Source organism: Dendronephthya gigantea, unplaced genomic scaffold, assembly GCF_004324835.1.
Source record: "Dendronephthya gigantea isolate DGI-Jeju-01 unplaced genomic scaffold, DenGig_1.0 000027F, whole genome shotgun sequence".
Classification (NCBI taxonomy): Eukaryota; Metazoa; Cnidaria; class Anthozoa; order Malacalcyonacea; family Nephtheidae; genus Dendronephthya; species Dendronephthya gigantea.
Window position 1 is genome coordinate 592,261 of NW_021163037.1, and position 20,532 is coordinate 612,792.

The 20,532-nt window shown below is 35.5% G+C and overlaps 2 protein-coding genes across 2 annotated transcripts; both read right to left on the bottom strand.

The window, feature by feature from the left end:
- Positions 1-1,187: 1,187 nt before the first annotated feature.
- Positions 1,188-16,947, bottom strand: LOC114523380 (rho GTPase-activating protein 26-like). The gene is made up of 27 exons (XM_028544277.1): positions 16,656-16,947; positions 14,783-14,878; positions 14,520-14,581; positions 14,351-14,422; positions 13,598-13,699; positions 13,063-13,167; positions 12,250-12,292; positions 12,051-12,112; positions 11,918-11,980; positions 11,345-11,423; positions 10,950-11,047; positions 9,645-9,685; positions 8,682-8,738; positions 8,062-8,140; positions 7,497-7,548; positions 7,142-7,210; positions 6,860-6,934; positions 6,419-6,509; positions 5,766-5,824; positions 5,586-5,691; positions 5,047-5,206; positions 4,350-4,668; positions 4,055-4,084; positions 3,723-3,753; positions 3,427-3,606; positions 2,962-3,041; positions 1,188-2,283 (listed from the first exon to the last, which is right to left on the bottom strand). Exons 1-27 carry the CDS (start codon positions 16,807-16,809, stop codon positions 2,195-2,197), a joined length of 2,454 nt encoding a protein of 817 aa, XP_028400078.1. The 5' UTR covers positions 16,810-16,947; the 3' UTR covers positions 1,188-2,194.
- A 670-nt stretch (positions 16,948-17,617) lies between these two features.
- Positions 17,618-20,268, bottom strand: LOC114523410 (thiamine transporter 1-like). Its single transcript, XM_028544313.1, has 3 exons — positions 19,103-20,268; positions 18,712-18,853; positions 17,618-18,247 (listed from the first exon to the last, which is right to left on the bottom strand). The coding sequence occupies exons 1-3, from the start codon at positions 20,122-20,124 to the stop codon at positions 17,963-17,965; spliced, it is 1,449 nt and encodes a 482-aa protein (XP_028400114.1). The 5' UTR covers positions 20,125-20,268; the 3' UTR covers positions 17,618-17,962.
- Positions 20,269-20,532: the final 264 nt, after the last annotated feature.

Genomic DNA, 20,532 nt, shown 5'->3' on the forward strand with positions numbered 1-20,532 from the left:
TTAGGCAGTTGTTATACCACATTTGATGCTAAGTTGTTTGAAGACGCTGCTCCTTGGTAATAAGGAAATATACGTACATAAACGCAAAAGCTTCGTATAGTTGCTAAATTTACATCTCTCGAAAGTGGAATAGGATTGCAAATTGCAAGAAAAATTGCATGGTAACACAGTGAACTATAATAAATAACTGGAACGATACCTCCTCATTGTTTTTGTGAAGCCAAAATTTGCGGGACTTTACCTCCAGACACGCGTGTCTGGAGGTAAAGTCTCGCAAATTTTGGCAAATTTTTGGCTTCATTCTCGCGTGACTCGCGAGACACTGCAGATGCAGAGCGAATTTGAAAGATATTTGATTTTTTGTTTGTTTCATGGTTTTAAATGTTTTTTTTATGGAATTATAATGGAATTACTCTTAAATTCAACCAGGTGAACTGTTTTACGAATTACAACTGGAGTTGCCGATCAGATTGGAAACAAATTTTCTTAAACGGAACAAGTTTATAGCGATGTGCAATTTTGACAACAATATTTGTACGAAACGGATATCCTAAAGCTAAAATTTCATCGCAAAATACACTTGGTAGACATTGTTTGATATTATAAATTTATATTTATTTAATTTCAAGTGACTAGATGGCAAAAAAGTTGTATTAATTGTAAAGTAAAACAAATATTCCTGCATTGTCACGCTAGGCTCTACGCTTTTTCCTAGCAAAGAACCGTCTTACTCCGCATTTCCAATTATTAATAGGTCCATAAAATTCATTCTACCAACTTCAAGAATGTCTCAGCCGGCTGTAAGCACTAACAAAATCAGTTATTTAACTCCCTAAAAAAATTTTTCGGGGAGTTTTTATCAAATTTACAAAATAACAAAAAAAAATTTGTTTTGGCCGTGTTTGTTTTTGCGTGTAAAGACTGGGGGTGACTTAGCTTCAACTTCCTGTCAGAAGGTAGCGTTCCAGTTATATTTATTTCACTGTGGTAACATGAATTTAAGATATGCTATTCACAACAAGAACATGTCAAGTTATCTTTAAATGCCGTCTAATACAAGAAACGATTTAAAGAACATTTTGGCTAAAAATTTTTTTTCAAGGGGATGCATTTTGTGAATAGTAATCATTGCGGAAATCCTCACAGCATAATTACATGATAAAAAGATCTAAATTAAATCGATCTAGACTTAAAATTTTATTTTTTTTTCTTACTTATTTTTTACAACAATTCTACCTATAAAACTCAGTGAAGACTCAGTACATATAAGGCCCACATAATTAATGTCCTTGTCACACTTGAACAAAATAATATTAAGTATACGTACCAAGACTTGATTTTACCATAATATTAATAACATATTTCTATCTATATATTTCTTTGATCAACTAGCAGTGTTGCTACATAAGAATCAATCTGAATCTATACAATTATAGTGTTGCATCATTGAATCGTGACGCGACTTTAAAGCATTTTGTATACAGCTGCATCATCGTTCAAGGGATGATGAAATTCCCAAGATTGTTTTGGTGAATCTTCTACCTATATATATAGTGGATGTTTACTAGTCCAGTTAAGCAATAACGGTTAATAACCTATCTATCATAACTGGCAGCTCAGAGTTCAAGGTATATAGAGAACGTTTTTGAACCTTTTTGTAAACCTAAATGAATATGCTAATTCCATAACGTGTTGGTAGGTAATTATTGGATCGACTGAAAGGTCACTCACAGTTTCATATATGCTCTCAAATAGTCCTAAATTTTGTTTGTAAAACAGGTTTCGGATTTTAGAAGGTGTGAAGAGGACTAATGCCTTTTAATATCATCCCGAGAGCATTCTGCGGCAACATGAACCCTTTAACAAACGAAATTTGTATCATTTTAGCAGCTTGCGCAGTTTGAATATTTGTTGTGACTAGCTTATTCATTGAAGATCGTTTTTAAAAGGTAAAAGTTTCATTAAAGATCTACTAGAAGTAAAGCTGAAAGCTGTATGCATGACATTGTACGTATACTTGACACTGACCTATACTAAATATACAGTACAGTACAGTTTAGTAGGTCTCTGGTAATTTATTACATATTCCGAAGTATTCTTATTTTTCGCCTTTTTTTCGATGATGCAACACTAATTACGTTCAATCATTTACCCCGGAGGTAAACCAATATAAAAGGTTAAAAATTACGGAACTTCAAATGAATTCCACATAATTTGATGGAATTAGTCCAGTTTTTCCATTTAGTGTTCCTTCTAACCATCCTGGTTCTTTGGAATCTCGAACTAAATGAGATTGCATTAACACTATTATTTATTATTTTTAATTATCTTTAACAATTATTCTATATGTAGGTTCTAAAATGAATCTTCTATGTAATGTAGTAATGTAATGTAATGTAATACAATGTAATGTACAAAGCTAGCTTACACGGGAAGCACAAGTAGAAGACGTGTTTAGCATGCTGCTTTCCACTTGCAAATGAATCCTTAAACACATGTGTTTGACTGCAACAAGTCTGCGGCATACTAGCTGGTACGATCTAAGCCAGGTTTTGTTAGGGGGTGTTAAATGAGCGCTATGCATGCGCACGAAACCCGTCAAAAATGTCAAATTAAAAGTCTCTGCAGTGTGCTTTAATCAGGGCGCTTATATAGTAGTATACTATATAAGCGCCCTGGCTTTAATTGATTACATTATCGAACAAAAGAACTCGCGAGGAAACAATTGCTATTGTGAATAGATGCTGTTGAAACGACTTATCTTGCTCGTGATTTTTTTTATATATTAATTTTTATTGCGGCAAGTATTTGACGGCTAGCACCATCTAGCAGCTTCCGTATAGCGCATGCCCAATTAGTTCAAACTCGCGTACTGATGGACAGACACAAACAAGAAAACAAACATACAGCGTGAGAGAAAACAACAAAACAAACATACAAACCACATCTTTGTCAACTCACCATTCGTAATAATGACATCGGCGTCAAATGATAATTCCGTGGTGTTTTCCCCAACGCATGGAAATTTTGTACGTACTCGTCTGAAACGAAAATATGTTATGCAAAAATATAGACATCTCAATACAATACTAATAATTATAGCACTTTCCAGGGTGTTTATAGGATCTCTATAGTATGGTTTTAGTTTCATGGTATTATAAGATCAGGATGCCTCGTAAGAATTAGGGCCAATTGGAAGATAATACTGTCAGGATAGCATTCTAGTCTTACATATGGTAGTGAAATATTACCGTGAAACGTCAGAATGGGAAAACTTCTTTCGACCCACAATCCTACAGGTATACTGCCTACACTTATATTTAAAGAAAATACATGCAGAGGAATATTCAATCAGATGCAATAAGGAACATTGGCAAAGCATAAAGATTAACATTCTTTAGAGGTGACAAACCCTACTTTTAATACCTCATGGTTCGTGGAGGAGGTGCCTGGTATACATCCCTGGGCGGTGGACTAGTAGGTAGAGGTGGGGGACTATTCTGTCGAGCACGAGTGTCAGTCGTGGCCGTAGTGGGACCCGTTGTCGCATACTGTGAGCTAACTGTACTAATTCCACCATTATTCTTTCTTCCATCCGTCGATTCACTAGAAATACACAAAACCCTTGTTATAAAATTCCTTGAAAGCTTTTTCAGGTTTTTTGTTAAAATACGAATACAAAAAACCGTTGATCGATTAGGAAAAATATCAAGAACACTTACAATGCTTTTAATTTCGACATCACATTTGACTCTACGAAAGATAGTCATAAAGTAAAAGAAATTAATTGAATGATAGGCTAATTTTATATTTCATTCTTTCGATTAAACTATACATATGAATTGGTGAATTTGTATTTTGTATAATTTTCATAGTGTGTAAGCGTTTCTGGGTATCATGATTGGTTGAGTGATTGTAGAGTATTCTTTTATTGGAAAGTCTGCATTTATGTTTAACAAATAGACATACGGATAAACATTTCTCCAGTATCAAACGAGGTTGAATATCAATTTGCATGCATTGTGGAATATGTGTTGCATGGAATATGTGTTACCTGACTGTGCCGCTACATTCTCATCTGAGCCTAAGGATAAAAATCATGACTCGGTTACACAATGGCAGAGAAAAAGCGATCAATTATTTCAGAGTAAAGTATTGTTACAAAATTTATTATTTTTACAAAATGATAAATGCTCAACGTGCGCAGGAAAATCACATCAAATGCCTTAAATTGCAAGAGGCATTTGTACTAAATCTTGCATGTGTACTTAGAGAGCATGCATGGCAACCCTGCTAACCTGAAAATAATTGTGACTGATAAACGAATTTATGAACTTTATTACACTTACTGGACGATTGCTTCTGTTTCCTAGTAAGCGACAAATTCTTAGCTCTACTTTGGGGAGGTAACGGTGCTGGATATGACTTTAACTGTGTCCTAGCCGCAGGACAGGACCTTGGAGGCGGTACAGTCGGTGGTACCGAGTACACATTCTTATCATCAAGAACCGGTTTCCTTCCGGGGAGCTCCGGCTTTTTGTTGGGTAATTCTGGTTTCTTCTCAGACGTCTCTGGTTTCTTGTCAGGAATGTCCGGCTTCTTGGCGTTTGAAGGTTTGGGTTTTTCGTCTGAGGCACTCGAAGAGAATGGATTCGACGAGTCGAACAGCTACATAGAAGGCGATACACAACGGGAAAGGTTATTTAATATCACCAACAAAGGTGATATTTGACTATCAATGTGGCGTCTGTACTGCGAAAAGCCCATACATAGACATTGGTTTAAAAACTTCGTTCTTTTTCCTCATGTTTATGCAAACTTGAAGACAATCGATGTTCTCCCTAATCGTCTAATGCCATCAGCTCATTGGATTATGCTCAATGTTTTGCAGAAACATTCATAAAAAAAATTTCAAAAGACCATGCACGGTAAAGCTGTGTCACATCGAAACCAAGCACATAATAGACACTTTAAAAACTGCAAGGCGTGTTTGCAGACTATACGCCTTGTCGACTCTGGACCTAGGTGGGTTCGTGGGATATTTACCGCATCGTATTCGTTGATCATCAACTCGACGACTATCGTTTGATACTTTAAATTCATGATGGCCGCCATTGTTTCTTCTCTGGATCTCATCAACGTTGGACCAAACACAACGCCAAGATTACTCGCTTGCATAAGGTTTCTTTTCGAGTTTTCTGCTACCCTATTGAAAGAAAAGACATGCACAAACAATTTATAACGCCACAGCCCGAGTCCTTCGAACAAGATGTGGCTCCCGGTCACCCAATGTAAGAGTAAACAGTAATCCACATCTGAAAGGCTAAACTGCAAAAAAATCAAAATCGAAATATATTCTGTAAACTAGATGCTGTGTCATCAATAAATCAACGCCAATTGAACCTCGGCACTTGAAGTAGTTTTATAATATTCCTATTATTCTTTCATCCAACGTTTAAATTGTTATTAAATAGGTGGAAATAGACTTCGTTCTAATGTTTTTTAACGGACAAAATTAATGTCAGCGACGTAGATTAGAACTTTGTATAGAGATCATTTCGATATTATCTTTATAAAAGACTCACTTTTTAAGATGTTCCGTAATAATGTCCAGCATTTCATAATTGTCATAAGGTAATTTGTCTAGCTGCGCTTTTAGTGCTTCCACTCTATTGTCGTAACTTTCTGTTTCTGTGTAAACAAAATTGTACAAAATACGTAATATATGCTGCGGTGCTGAAAACATGAGCGTAGGTAAAACTTACTTGCAGCTTCTAATATAGAATCGTGGTGTTCGAACGTTAATAATGGCGCTGTCATACTCCTAAATAGGTCAAACAAACAAAACAAGACATCAGATCGTGTGGTCTTACACTATATTAAGAGAGGTTTTAGCAGCTTTGTCCTCTCGGCCCAGTTGGAACCAGTTTCACGCAGCTGGGATAAATGTTCAAGCGAAATAATTACAAGCATTACGGGTCTAAGTTACAGTTAGTTGGAAGAATTTTAAGCGAATAAACCTTAGCCAGTTAGTTGTATCCAGCTATGTGAAAAAGGGGCAACAGTGATATCACTACATATATTACTGGAGTAACATCATCGTCGACCTGGTTTGCTTTACTTTACTACAACAATACGTGAGGAGTCTTACACGTATCGTTTTTTATTAGCTATATCCCCACAAGTTCACATCGCACAATTAACTAATGTTTCTGTATCTTTAAAATACATCTCTGAAGTGAACAGAATTGATTTGAATTAAGGACGTATGTTGGACATGCACGACCAAATCGAAACCGGGATAAAGACAAAGCACTCGAGCTACTTATAATCAAGAAGAAGTTGATTCGGCAAGCTCGAGATAAGGGTTTAGTTGCAGCTGCCTGCTGCACGTCGTAAAATATTCATAAGCACCGACCTGAGGAAATGTTTAACAGCGCTTGTAATAGTTTTGACTTCATATTCACATTCATCACTGTCAAGTTCCAATTCATCAATCTGTTGGTGAATAATATCAAGATAAAAAAGTTTATTAGATTATCTGCTTATGTAGACTGGTTTAGAAAGCTATAATTCAGTCAAGATTGTCTTTAAAAAAACAATAGTTCCTACTTGAAAGCGCAAGAAATGATGGATACATGCGTTTTCATCCTCGTAAAAACTTTTCATCCTTGAAAATTTGGTTTGTCAAGGATGGCCACGACACTATAAAATACTCATATTAAGTAAAAAATCATGCTGCATGTACTTGCGTTAACAAGAAGTTCGTTTTGTAACTTTTAAGCAGTTGCCTCAGCACATTTGATGGGAACTTATACAGGATTAATCCAGACAATACATCTTCGTGAAGAAATCTTACCAAAACAAACGTCCAATAATTTCTTAACTTTTGACCCAACACCAACAACTCTGTATAGCCCCTGCTCGTTAATACCTATTAAAAAAGGGAGCACCGTCGCTTGCACTGTTACAATGAATTGTTTATTTTTGATGATTTCGTAATTCATATTCTCAGTTGCATGTGAAGATGCTTTTAGTCACACATCGTCCAGTGTCCTATATTCTACCCTTATACGCGTGACATGGCTTTCAGAGTTCACTCTTGTAAAGAAGAAAAATTTATCATGCATTAATAATGTACCTCTGGTTTCAATTGCAGCAACACATTTCTTAAGAAACTTCACGCCAATAAGAAAATCATCGAAACTGGCTGCAAAACAATTAAAGATAATAAAGATAACTAATTGAGAGAACGAAACAGCTACTTTATGCGAGATTGCACATGCAGATTACACTGCACATTCAAAAGTATGCACTCGTTTGCATCTGCAGGGCAGTTCACAAAAAAACAGTCATGATTTTTTATGGACACACAGATAAGTAGCTAGCTAATAGAAAATAGGAATTTTCAGAGACTATCATTTCATTTAATCAGTCAACCCCGTTATTGCATCGAAGCTGTTCAGTTTCCGAGAAAAGATCGGTTAATCACAAACCTTTGTCCTCATTATTCGAACTGGCCGCCAATTCGTTACTATCAAGGTAGATCTAGAAGAACAAGCCGTGAAAAAATATCTGATATGAGAATGTAACGGTGCATACGTTGCTATCATGGCGATGTTGTTTTTTGTCATTAAGTTTTCATTAGGCTTGCTTTATTCCAGTTTGTCCCTGTTACTTCGTATTTGCCGTCTACTTTATTTGTCAAATACAATCACTTTAATCATTTACAGATCCAAAGCGAGTTGAACCGTGATGGCAGATATTAATATTTTATTTTTACCGGACTTTAAATAGGTCTGTGACCCAATTGAGCTAGTTGCAACTAGCCAATCAGAACATTGCAACTGAAGAGCCATGCAGGATTGGGCCGAATGACAAGCAAAATGCACGATCCAGATTCATTCATATCGATGCATGCAACGTTCCTGCAACAAATTTTCCTGATTCGCATGGTAAGCATAAAGGCGCGTTTATCATAAGTCTTCCCTGTGTGAGCCTTGGAACGCTTGCAGCAATAACCAATGAATTACTGGTATATATGAAATATGAACATCTTACCGGTTCTTTTCCATCCATGGCACAAAGCCATTGTTTACGATCGTCTTCGCTCTGCGCTTGAAGTGTTATAGGTTGCGGTCTGGAAAGAATGAGAAGAGATTTTTACTTCCCTAACCATCTAACTTATCATGTGAAATAATTTATACTTAATGAAGCAATCAAATGTGCATTATGCCAGTGTTGGAAAGCTGCAGTGGAAAAAAAACCTGAACTGATCTAATATAATCGGTGAAGTTATACAATAAATTATTGTAGACAGACATCTCAAATAAGGTTGACATAAACATTCCAACAAATCGAACGATGTGTAAAGGCCTATTTAGACTACACGATAAGTTGTATGCAATTATCATTCTGATGACTGCAAGAGGGCCCATACCACATGATTCATTCTATTTTGTTAAATAACCACATTCTCACCACGCTTTGAGAGCTCACATTTGTACAATTGTCAATTTTATCCCTCTTTTAGGATAGCTTAAATCGACTAGTTGCACTGCTGCATGGATTAAGTTTGTTAGTTTAACGACAGCTTTCTATTGTATGTAACGGTGGCGAATTGCCAAACCGTGGAAACAAAACAAAAGAGTGATCTTAGAGCATATGATCATTAACCTTACCTATCCTGAGCCGTTATGTCGAAGCAAAATCTTTTGTCAATAGATTCTGTCATTCTCCTGTAAAGACCAAGGATGTATGAAGAAAGCGTACTTTACATCAACACGGTCAAATCGATTCAAATCGGTCAAATTATACTACAGATAAAACACTAAACCTTCATGGGCTCAGGACATACAGGTGTAAAAAGAAGTTCGTATGATCTCAAGAAGAAAGTTTCATATACTGTCACGAAAATTATGCTTTAGAGTAATGTAGCTACAGCGCAATAGTGCTTTTTGAAAAGTACATAATATGAATACATACAAGTATTCATGTAATTTGCAAATGCAATTTATGCATGCAAGTATACATGTCGAGAATACATATCGTAATTAAATTGCATAAAATTCATCAGAAGATTTGTACAGTATATTTTCCTTGGCACATTTTTCACAAGATTTGTACAGTGCATTTTATTTCCGTCACCCGTTTTCACTCGGTGTAATAAATTAAAAAAGCAATACGTATCATATACACAGTCGTATTCGCTGTGCAAGACGATTTAATACTTATAAATATCATTGCATGCATTGTCCCATTGAATAGGTCTCCCGGTTGTATAAATAAAACCAAAATTAAATATCTAAAGTGAAGGGCAATTCATATAATCAGAGAATCTGCTACGTAAAGAAAATCAAAGTAACTGCTAAAATATTTTGCAAAAAGCAGTCAAAATAAAAAAAAACAGTTAAGTATTACACCGTTATAAATGTACTTGTATCGGCTGACCTTACGATCAGGCTCTTTAGCAGCTGAACTGTTTTTAGATAAATATATAATTCTCATTTGATATAACTTTAATGGCTAAATCTATTCCGTGTATCTCAAGGAATAGCGCAGAATCTTCTGCAGCGATTTTTTTTCGTTGCATTTTACACTTACTGTACAGTAAGTCAGTATGTATGTATACAAACAAGTTTTACCTCACACAGCTTTTCAGTACGACCGTGTCCGTAGAGCCACTCTGAAGAATAAACGAAATCGAAGTCAGTGTAAACGTACAGTCCGTCCGTAAGAGGGTCGTATATACACACAGATTCACGACATTTTCTGGTTTAATGGAAAAAATAAATGTACGGACAAGAGTATCCTCAATAGTTGTACATAAAATTATTGATATGTATCCATGAGATAAATTATTAATCAGATAGAATGGGCGTCAGGTGTTTTATTCCAAACATGTTTTAATTACGGCCTCGCAGGAGCCATGGGGGTAAAATTTCGTTGGCCGCATTTGCTAAACATTAATCTTTAACTTTACGAAAATTCGTTTTTTGTTTCAGACTTTATTCGATCACAAGTGTTGAAGTTAATTCGGCCAACGGTCGATCAAGCTAATCTCTTGTTTCTTGATAAACGATTGTCCTATACTCAAGATTGTAGATAACGAACACAAAACTGTAGTGGAAAAGAATGGAAAGCCAACAAAACTCAACGTTGAATGAAAGCCATGCATGAACATGAGAAATCCAATCAACACAACCCAGTTAAACGATGCTAACAAAAGTTGAATATATCACACCAAAACTATCCTTGAAAAAAGAGCCTCATCTAAGGAGGGCCAATAAAGCACCTCGATAACTCAAAGCCGATACGGGAACTGTAGGAATGTTTTCTTGCTGATTATACGTGCTTAAAATATTCCTGCAAAACACGTGCCATGATGATGATACCGCTGCATGACACATTTTGGGGTGTGCCCCAGTTAAACACTGCCTTCACACGGAGAAGACGAAACATTAACCGGTTTGGAAAAGAAAATTTATGCAAGTTGATAAGCCACCATAATAAATCTCTTTCCCCTATAGGTTAATGCAGGACTGCATGGTAATGCCATATCAGGGCTGGTTACTTATATGCTGATATAAGCGCCCAGTGATAAGCTGTGGAAAGTGTGGAAATTATGGCTCCGGAAAGTTGGAAAATTTGGGTTTTTCGCGCACAATTTCCACGCAAAACTCACACGGCGATATTTTTCACACTTTCCAATATTTCGCATCCAAACTATCCAACACCACTAAATTTTGGGTTGCTCTTTCCAGCTGTACTGATGAAATTTTCTAGTTTTAAATTTAGTTTTAGAATGGTCCAATAATGAAGCCAAGTATTCAAAGACCGTTCACTCGACATTAAGTTTTAAAGAAAACGAACTACTTTGGTTTCCGCTAAGCTGTATGCCCGATCAATTAAATTCGAGTTTGATGAGACCAATTTAACTTCAAACTAACCATTTTTGACTGCGTCTGAACATAAGGAACCATAGTGAAGATCTTGTTTTCTTTTGTGTACATACAGAAATTCTTATTCCACGTGTATCCCAAACCACCTGAAACAAAAAACAAAACTACCAATAAAATCTTAACTATGACAAAGTGACAACGCAGGCATATCGGTGATTACTACTGGTTAGATCAGGCTGATCGGCCTTGGATCGGAGAAGAATTCCAGTCCTCTTATCATGCAGGCTCCTATAAAGGCTGGCTACGAATTTATTTAATCCAATCAAGACGTATGGTCAATTTTAGCAAGGATTAATCAATTCATTAAAATTCTTGTAGCTAGCAAGCGGAGAGGCGTCTCGTTCGAGGAGTGAAACTCCATACACCATAAGCGTTTAGCTTACCTTTTCCTTTCTTTTGTACCATGAGGTATCCTTGTCTGGCGTACATCTTACTGCTTTGAAGCTCGCCAGCTTGCGCTTTCTGCAAAGACACGAAACACAGAGGTCCATTTTTTAAAATAAATTCAGTATTAATTTAAGTAAATTCAGTTCTATTGGCTAACTGGCAACGATGAATTCAATACATCAAATCATTGACCTGCTACAGTACTAGCGAAATAATACGATATTTGTGCGCTAGTTATTGTCAATTCTTATCACTGTAAAGATGTCACATTTTAAATTCGCACTCGCAAGAGACGACTGTAAAGGCCGATCTACACGATGCGATTAGTCGCATACGATTCGTATATATGCTGGCGTATATATTCGAATAAATGCGTATAAAAAAGGCCCATTTTAAATTTCGTTATAAACTGATGAACAGAAAGAGTGGCTTCACCAATCTTTTACATACGTCAGGATAAGAATCGCATACGACTAATCGCATCGTGTAGATCGGCCTTAAGTCACTCTAGGTCTGGCTCGGTCACATGCAGATGGTCATGGATGATCAGTTCTGAACAGTGATCGTACCTTTCTTGTTCTCTCTTGTAGCGACGCTGCTTGTACTTTTGTTATTTCAAACCTATCCCTCGTCTGAAAATGTTAATATCCTGATTAGCCTCGAACATTCAGATGCACTAAGAGTTTTTACACATGAACTTACATTTTGTAGTCGAACTTGAAGATCGACCAATGTATTTTTATGATCTTCAAACACTTCATGGCCTGAAACAAAATGATAAAATTAAGTTAGAGCGGCGTATGCGCGTACCAATGGGTAAGCTATTTTTAATCATCGACTATACCATTACACTATACTGCAAATGCTCGAGGAGTATTATATGGAATTCTACTAAACGTACCACTGTGAAAAAACGTCATTTGACCATATACAAAACCAAGAAGCTAAAAAAGAGAAAAAATATTACAGCAAATACAAACCAAAAGACACTTCGTTCGTGTGCAAAATAAACAAAAGCTTGACAATACAATAAACAATAGCTTGAAATTGAGCCAATCCGGAAAGAGAAAACAGAAACAGTGATACAGGAACGAGGTATCATTGTGTAATTTAATTTATTATACATGTATGGCTTTTCAAAATCCTGTATTCTGATTGGTTGACGAGCGATCCGTAAAAATCGATATCCGGACCGTGGTCCGTATATTCCGTATCTCGACCAGTATTCCGGATGTCTCATGCAGCTCAGCCATACAATAAACAGATTATTGACCTCGCTTGTTCGATCTGTACTGTGAAATATCAGACCGAGGTTTTTGCATGGTAATTTAACTTAAATAACATTAAGTAAGCAGTGGATCTTGAGCGCTGGCATTCCAATAGAATATAAGGCAGACTCATAACTAATGAAGAGACCATTTCCGTAATTAAAAAGTGGAAATACCACGCATTAACACGAAACTCAGGCCCTACGTCTCTTTCCCCCCTTCCATTGCACATACACTGTAGTATTATAGGTTAAAAGAGTGAAGTTATGACATAGCTTATTACTGGAAAAGTCTACTTGGTTCTATTTTCTTTAAAAATATCGAAAGAGTTCAAGAAAGGAAGTAAAACACGTCAAAAAGGAATTACATCATTTTCGACTATACGAAGTTAAAATACAAAAATTTAAGACGAAAATTTCATCATTTATTTGAAAAAAAATACTTACTGTTTCAACAAATTCGAATTTTTTCTTCTCATTGACCTCTTGCAATTTAAACACATAACTTAGAGCTATTTCATAAAAATTATCCCTTTCTGCGATTAATGATTCCTGAGAAAAAAGTGAGGTCAAAATGAACAACGATTTCTCACTATATACACAGTATCGAGTAGAAAAATTAAGACACAAGGGGAAGGGGAAACTGCTCTTGTTTGCATCATTGCTTCTTACATATGAATCATAAGTAACAGTGTAACATTCAGAGATTTTCCACACTTCGCCTCTGAATTTTTAAAGCAAAAAGCCACATTACACCATTTTCCTATCCTGACTTTCTATCCTTTCATTATAGTCAAAAATTATATAATTAAATTGATGGGGTTGACATATAATCCAGCCTTGCATTTTACTTGTCTCTTCCCAATTCAAAAGTAAACCCATTTAATAAGATTTATTTACTTACATACTATGTATTATTCATGAAATATTTACACAGGATAGAAGTTTAAACAGTTAAAACTTTAATATGATTACAACATACCTCTAAATTTGTGATACTACTTTTCTTGGATGAAGTTGCAAGGAAATTTTGTAAACAATTACAATATTTCTCTGTTGACCGGTCAAATTTTCTTTTTTCTTCCTAAATATCAATACATTAAGTTATAAAAATAAAATAAAGTATATATGTCCTTACAGTATATGCCCATGCGCAAATATTGCCACAATATATTCCTTAACAAAATGTAAAGAGGGAACACAGCAGCCTTTGCACATTGGTTCTGACTTCTGATCATAACAATACAAGGCTCTTATCTCAAAAACCTTTGTTTCCATTATAACACACATTTAAAAAATAGAAAAAATATACAGCTATAGAAACATGCCTGGGAGTTAGTGTGGGAAAACACAGGAAAAATGCTTTCTATTTCTTTTATAACATAACTCAATAAAAAGATTTTGTACAAATATTATAATTTGATTAAATACAAATTCTCATTACATTGCTTGCTTGTCAAGTTCGGCTCGTGTTTCCATACAGTTATAGAAACACGCTTCTTGACCAATCAGCATGCGCATACTATAAATTTTATATTATAAAAATAGAATGGAATATATTATCTCAAACATAATCAATATATCATCTCTTGACACAGGCTTCACAGTGTAACATGAGTTCCATCAAATTTCCTTACAATAATTATCTTATTTGAATATTTTTCAGAACAATGATCTTAGAAAATAAAGAAAGTTTATAAACAATTAACAAAGTTTATAAACAATTAACACTGACCCGAGCTTCACCAATTTGATCTTTTCTAAACCTTTCTAATGGATCGATGAGCTGACTTGTTGCATTTTCTACCTGTGATATTCAAAGAGAACTTAATTACCAGTACAAATTTTAAACATGTACTTGAGATTTGGCTTATAAACAGGTGTAAGCAACAATAATTTTTTACCACACGCTTTCTTTCATCATCAATTTGATCAAATAACTGGCTGAAAGTCTCAAAGGCTCTAGCTGTAATAAAAAATCCAAGAAATAAAAATGACAAATTCTCGATAAAAAATGAAAATGAATCTGAAATGAAAATCAGCTTAACATATGGTATTGACAGCAATTTACAATACTGACAATATCGAGTCACAAGCATTCTTAATTTAAAGAAAAAGTGATGCCTAATATATTATGCTGCATATTTTCATTATTGTATACCCTTACCAATTTCCATTTCATCGTCCGTGTCAATTTCACCAATACATTCCAACCTGAACTCTTTCAACACATTGGCAAAATTTCTCTGTGCTTTCGACAACTCTGTTTAAAAAATAATAGATATAATATAAATAAATTCTCATTGCATGACAAATATTAATTATCAGTTTGTAGAAACACAACATGCATTTGTTTCTGGAAAGCTTAGACTTTCGTTAGGCTCCAGCTGATGGACTTTTCAGGAACAAATAAATGTGGCATTCCCACAAACTAAAAATTGAATAGAATCCCTAAGCTGAAGCAAAATGCTGGCAAGGGTACTAATTCCTCCTGGAGATTAGGAATTACACCTATGTGATGTGACAGAGTGTAATGGAATCCAAAGTTATCTAAATATTATGACATGGGAGGTGTCCAGACAGTTGAAGTTGGATGGTTTTGCAAAATATGAACTAATACTGAATCAACAACACCCTGATTAGCCAAAACAAAGGGTTTATACAATAATTTAACTGTCATTTGTGAAACTTTTTTGTAAAAGCATTTTATGACTTTATACACAATAAATGTAAAAAAAATAGTATAAAGGCTGAAATTGCAAATTACCAAGGAAACATGGATACAGGTATCAATAATACATATTATACATATTATTAAAAATATTATTAGACATATTATTATATTATACATATATATGTTATATTATACATATTATACGTTATATTATACATATTATACATATTATTACATATTATTAAAAATATTATTAGCCTTTGTTTTATTTAGTGGGTCATGATATAAATGTTCATTCTGTGTTTTGCACCAAATATATACAATTCCATGAGATTTCTTTACTTCCAGAGGACAGGAAGAGTTCAAAATTATGTGAACCAGTTATAGACCTGGGGCCAGTTGTATAAAAGACTAGTTAACTTTTAACTGTATGCAAAATGTAGTTAAAGAGTTTTATACAACCACCCTCTGTAATCATGCCAAAATGATGCAATTATAAAATCAATTGTTAAAATCACTAAACTGCAGCATGATAATTTTTTTATTAGATTTAAACAATGATGCCCATTTTTTGTTCTCCTAATTACCACTCTATATGAGGCCCCCTGCAGATGAGCATTAGATAGCAAGATGGTTGCTTCATTGACAGAAAGAGGAAGTTCTGCCACTGAATTTAGGGAGAAATGTATTGTATAGTTTATCATGCTTATTACTTATCATGCTTTTGCTTAATGTAGTGAATTTGGCAGCATGAAATTGCGATAAAATGACTCATAATTAAAGAATTTAAAATATCCACTCATTAAAAAATAATGTACTATATAATAAGCTCAAGCGCATATATTATCTGAAAACAGGAAATACACTTGCATAGACTATAGAGCCAAGGATTCCTGTCTGAAAACTATGCATTCATTGCAACAGAATCCTACAAACGGGGTTCTATGAGTGGAAAAAGATATCTGACCATACAATCGTGAAAATACACAAAAATACAGTACGTTTACTATTTGGCTATTTCGAAATATGTATTTTTCTTGCTAGATAATTTTTAAGTCACCTACTGCACTCGACACCGGTAGTTAGTCGAACATTTGAAATCAGATCTGGGTACATACATGAGAACAATCGAACATCGCATACGATATGAAAACAATGAATATCGAGATTTAGCAGAAAACCTACTTAAACTCGGCTACTTCCTTCAATAAATTGAATGTGTACAAATTCAAACAGCGTGAGGTTGGGGGTCAATATATCAAGCATCAGCACAATTTGGCAGCTGTTTATGCGGCCTGTTACCGCGAAAATTTCACAAACGATAAGCAAAATAATTTAACACAAAACACGAGAATACTTCGCTTACGTTCTTGGGCCTTGATCAGCGATTTGCATTCCCTTATGAGCGATTTAATAGCATCATTGGTCCTGTCTAATTCACGTTCATGTTCATGGATGTTCTCGCGAAAGTACGGACTGTCCAATAAAGCTTCCGAAAATTCCAGAGGTTTCAATCCCATGATTTCACTTTTTCTTCGATAGATTTTGATCGCAGTGTCTTACATCGAGGAATCACCAAAGTTTAGTGGGTATCAGAAAACATTGTGGAAAGGTAAAAAGTTTTTATAGTTTGTAGATATCGAGGTAAAAATAATGACCTTTGCAGGCTTTGCTTGCTGCGAGCCAGTGGACTGAGGAGAGAGCGATCTTCGACGACTTCCCGGACGTAGCTTGACGACAAATTCCGGGAGCTTGCTGAGAGTCCAAAGTAGCAGCGGAACTCTCTCTAATCATCAGATTTTCAAGGCAGCAATTTCGTCATTTTCGTGGGCCCAGGGAACGAGATTACAAAGGCTGACTACATAAACACAGTTACATTTTCAACCGAGGATAAAAAGTGTTGATGGAACCCAACAAAAATTTGGCTGCTATATGATGACGTTTTTGGGTACTCCCAAATTTCTTAAATGGATTTAAAAAATTTTAACAACATGAAAAACAGTTTTTTTTAGAATCAATAGACCATTTGAAGAATCAATTCAGCCTAAAAATCAGTAAAGACAGTCGCCGTTACGAGGTCTCACGCTAACGATTTTGAAGAAACGTACCCCAAAAATGGCGGCATATTCGTCTATCTGTCAGTGTCAGTGAGTAGAGCTCACGTGCGTGATAAAGACCAGCGAAAAGAGTTTTGACTTTTGAGGCGTTATATTCTGATACCCCGACAGCCTGACGCCGGCCTGAGTTTAGCTTAGCCTCATATGGTGTGGCATGCAGAGAAATAGTCTTTTTGAGTTTTGTTGAAGTGAGAACGGAAAAATGTATATTTTTATCTCACATACATATTTTTAATTTATCTATTAAAAATTATGTTTTCTTATGAATCAGATGTAATAAAAACTGGCTTTTTTTTAATTTTATTGGTTTAGAAAAACATTGTCATGTTACACTGAATTTTTGGTGCGACGTTCGTTTTTGTTTATATTAATAAACTTCTTCATTGCCACTACAAGACGTCAATCCGTCGTTGACATTGCTAACAGCCAAATTGGCTCCATGCCTATGGCCTATCGTTTTAAAGCAATCCTAGGCTATGTATCTGGAAAGTAAAAACTAGTGAAACACTAGTACTCTTGAAAGATGGGTCCACAACCACAGGTTTAGTGATTGTGCTTATACTACTTTGGGCATTACTGTAGCTTTTTCAATTCTGTTCGCAGCGACATCGTCGGCAGGAAAAGACGGCCTGAGTTCGTTGATCGACGGATGACTTGTTTGCAAATCATCGTCATTGAGCTCGGATGACTCATCGGTCCCAGATGCGTCACATTGGTTGGATACTAAGAGACGGTATCGCTGCTGCCAACACACACGCCAACCAATAACAGTCATAGCATATACCGCCATTGCTAAGAACACTGCTCCGATAAGAAAGAAGTAGAAACCATAAACAATGAACTATATAAACAAAGAAACCATAAAATTCTATAAATACTATGGACTATTTTCAGTCGGACAACTGGGGTCAGACATGTTGTTGACGCGGCTCTTTTTAATTTTTAATTATTAGTACAAACATTCAGCGATTTAACCTCCGCAGTCTACAGAAGTAAAACTAACCTTAAATTCAAAGGTCAAAACGATTTTTACTAATAATCACGTTTTGCAAAAGTCATGGACAAGCTCCCTCGCGCTGCATTTGGGTATATATTACTTAAAATCAAATATACCATATTCTATACACCATATTTTGCAAAAATATATCATATTTGTAGCAATTTAATTGGGAATATATCACCCACACCCTAATAGATACAACTATGAATGAAGCAACATAAAACTAACAGAACGAGAGCCATGAAGATTGAAGAATGTCCATGCTTGAAGTATAACATAATATACCTGCCCAAAATACAAATTACCTGTTTCTTTGCTGGAAGAGCCAAGCCATGCTTCTCTGCAACAATTGTGGTAAGAATAGTTTGAAACACCAACGCCGCAAACATATTACAACCAAAGACCAAACCAAATCTATTCATTTCTGTCATTCGGGCTATTTGAAAACTAATAAAACACCAATTTAAATGACTTAACAGATGCTAATTCATGAGTGTACTTAAAATTACATCTAATTATTGTAATAAATTGCATAAATAGCAACTACAGCGTGTCAATGATAACCTACTTCTTCTTTTCGTCTCATATGTACCAGAATGTTTATAATTGCCTTGGTCCTTATCTAGATGAATTGTCACTTAGTTTGCTCAAGCAGAAAAGGCTGCAGGTAATATTGCACACACAACTACTACTTACCTTGCAATAGTTATGAGAAATGTGTATATGATTCGAAATAGAACATAACTGCAATATGCCACCCAGATATTGCTTGTACTAGCCATAAGAAACAATAGAAAGCAGTCAATGATGGAGAAAACTCCTAGGCACAATTCTCCCCAGATTGTCCAGTTGATTTTTGTGAATGCCAATAAGACTGCTATAGTGGATGATAACAAATGTGTCACTGCTGTAACACCACCATTGTAAATCCTATGGTTATGGGAAGGCCGGATCTCATCCCAAAGATTTTGAACATAATTTTCCACCTGTAGCTCACCACAAGTTGCCACAGCCCACCACAATGACCAACGTAACAATAATCGCCCAGAGTAACACTTTCTGAATCCATGCCAGAAGTCAAGAAAATATACTTTCCATTGCAGCCTTAGCCTTGTAAACCATGTATGGTTTCCACGTGGGGTACTATTAAATGCATCTGCGGAACTTTGCACACTGGGCAATACCAAAGAAAACAAAAAGGCAACAATGACACTGGCAAAAGATATATAGTTCAATGTTAAATAGCCAGCCCACTCTAGTGAGATCAGTAACTGGGCCATTATGCCAGCCATCATCCGGCCAACCAAGATGGCTGCTCTTGTGAAACTAGTCACTTTCCGGTAATGTTCAGCAGTCACTGCAGCATAAATGTAGGAATAATAAGCTACCTCTGCTCCAATTGCAATACCATACGCAACCTGCATGAGTTGCATGGACAAGACACTTGTGCCCCAAATTAGCAACACCCGAGTGGCAAGATATGCCAAAGCTTCCGCAATTATAACTGGTTTGTACCGAAGGAAATCTGTCACAAAGAAAACGAGGAACAACGCTACGAGATTGGCGTAGGTTGAAACTGGATAAATCTCGTTCACTAGCTGTTCGTCTGTAAAGTTTTTTGGTGCTTCACGCAGATATGGAGTGAGGAATGACTCCGAAGGTTTCATCTCTTTGAAGAAGCCATACAAGCAAAGTAATATAGTTTGATACTGCCACATTCTTTCTGTAATACAGGTCACAAATATTCTTTTCCTCTACTTTAAATGCTTTACTTTAAATGCTATTTAAACCAAATTTCCAAACAAAATTTATCGAAAATCAAAACTCAAGTTTGTCACAAGAGAGATCACGAGGCATCAATGTTATTGTTTTTCCATGGATAATAAACAGATTATACCCAATGAGCTATATAATAATTCCTATATAGCTCAGTGATTATACCACTCTAAACTTCCACTTTCAAATTTGAAATTTTCATTAGGTAAGGCTGTAATTTCCATCTAAAAGCTAATTTACTAATATATTTCGTTTTTAAGCATATTTGTTTTCGAGCAATAAAAAATTCAAAAATATAATTTAATGGAAACGAAGATGGTGCGATCACACCGTGACCATTAGCTTCAACT

Coding starts and splice junctions, on each gene's coding strand:
- LOC114523380 (XM_028544277.1), bottom strand. CDS start 16,809: ATGGGATTGAAACCTCTGGAATTTTCGGAAGCTTTATTGGACAGTCCG. Junction 3,042..3,426: donor CCTCCTCCACGAACCATGAG/GTATTAAAAGTA, acceptor TTTTCGTTTCAG/ACGAGTACGTACAAAATTTC. Junction 2,284..2,961: donor CGATGTCATTATTACGAATG/GTGAGTTGACAA, acceptor AATCTCATTTAG/TTCGAGATTCCAAAGAACCA.
- LOC114523410 (XM_028544313.1), bottom strand. CDS start 20,124: ATGTGGCAGTATCAAACTATATTACTTTGCTTGTATGGCTTCTTCAAA. Junction 18,854..19,102: donor TTTCTCATAACTATTGCAAG/GTAAGTAGTAGT, acceptor GTGTTTTATTAG/TTTTCAAATAGCCCGAATGA. Junction 18,248..18,711: donor CTCTTCCAGCAAAGAAACAG/GTAATTTGTATT, acceptor TTGTTTATATAG/TTCATTGTTTATGGTTTCTA.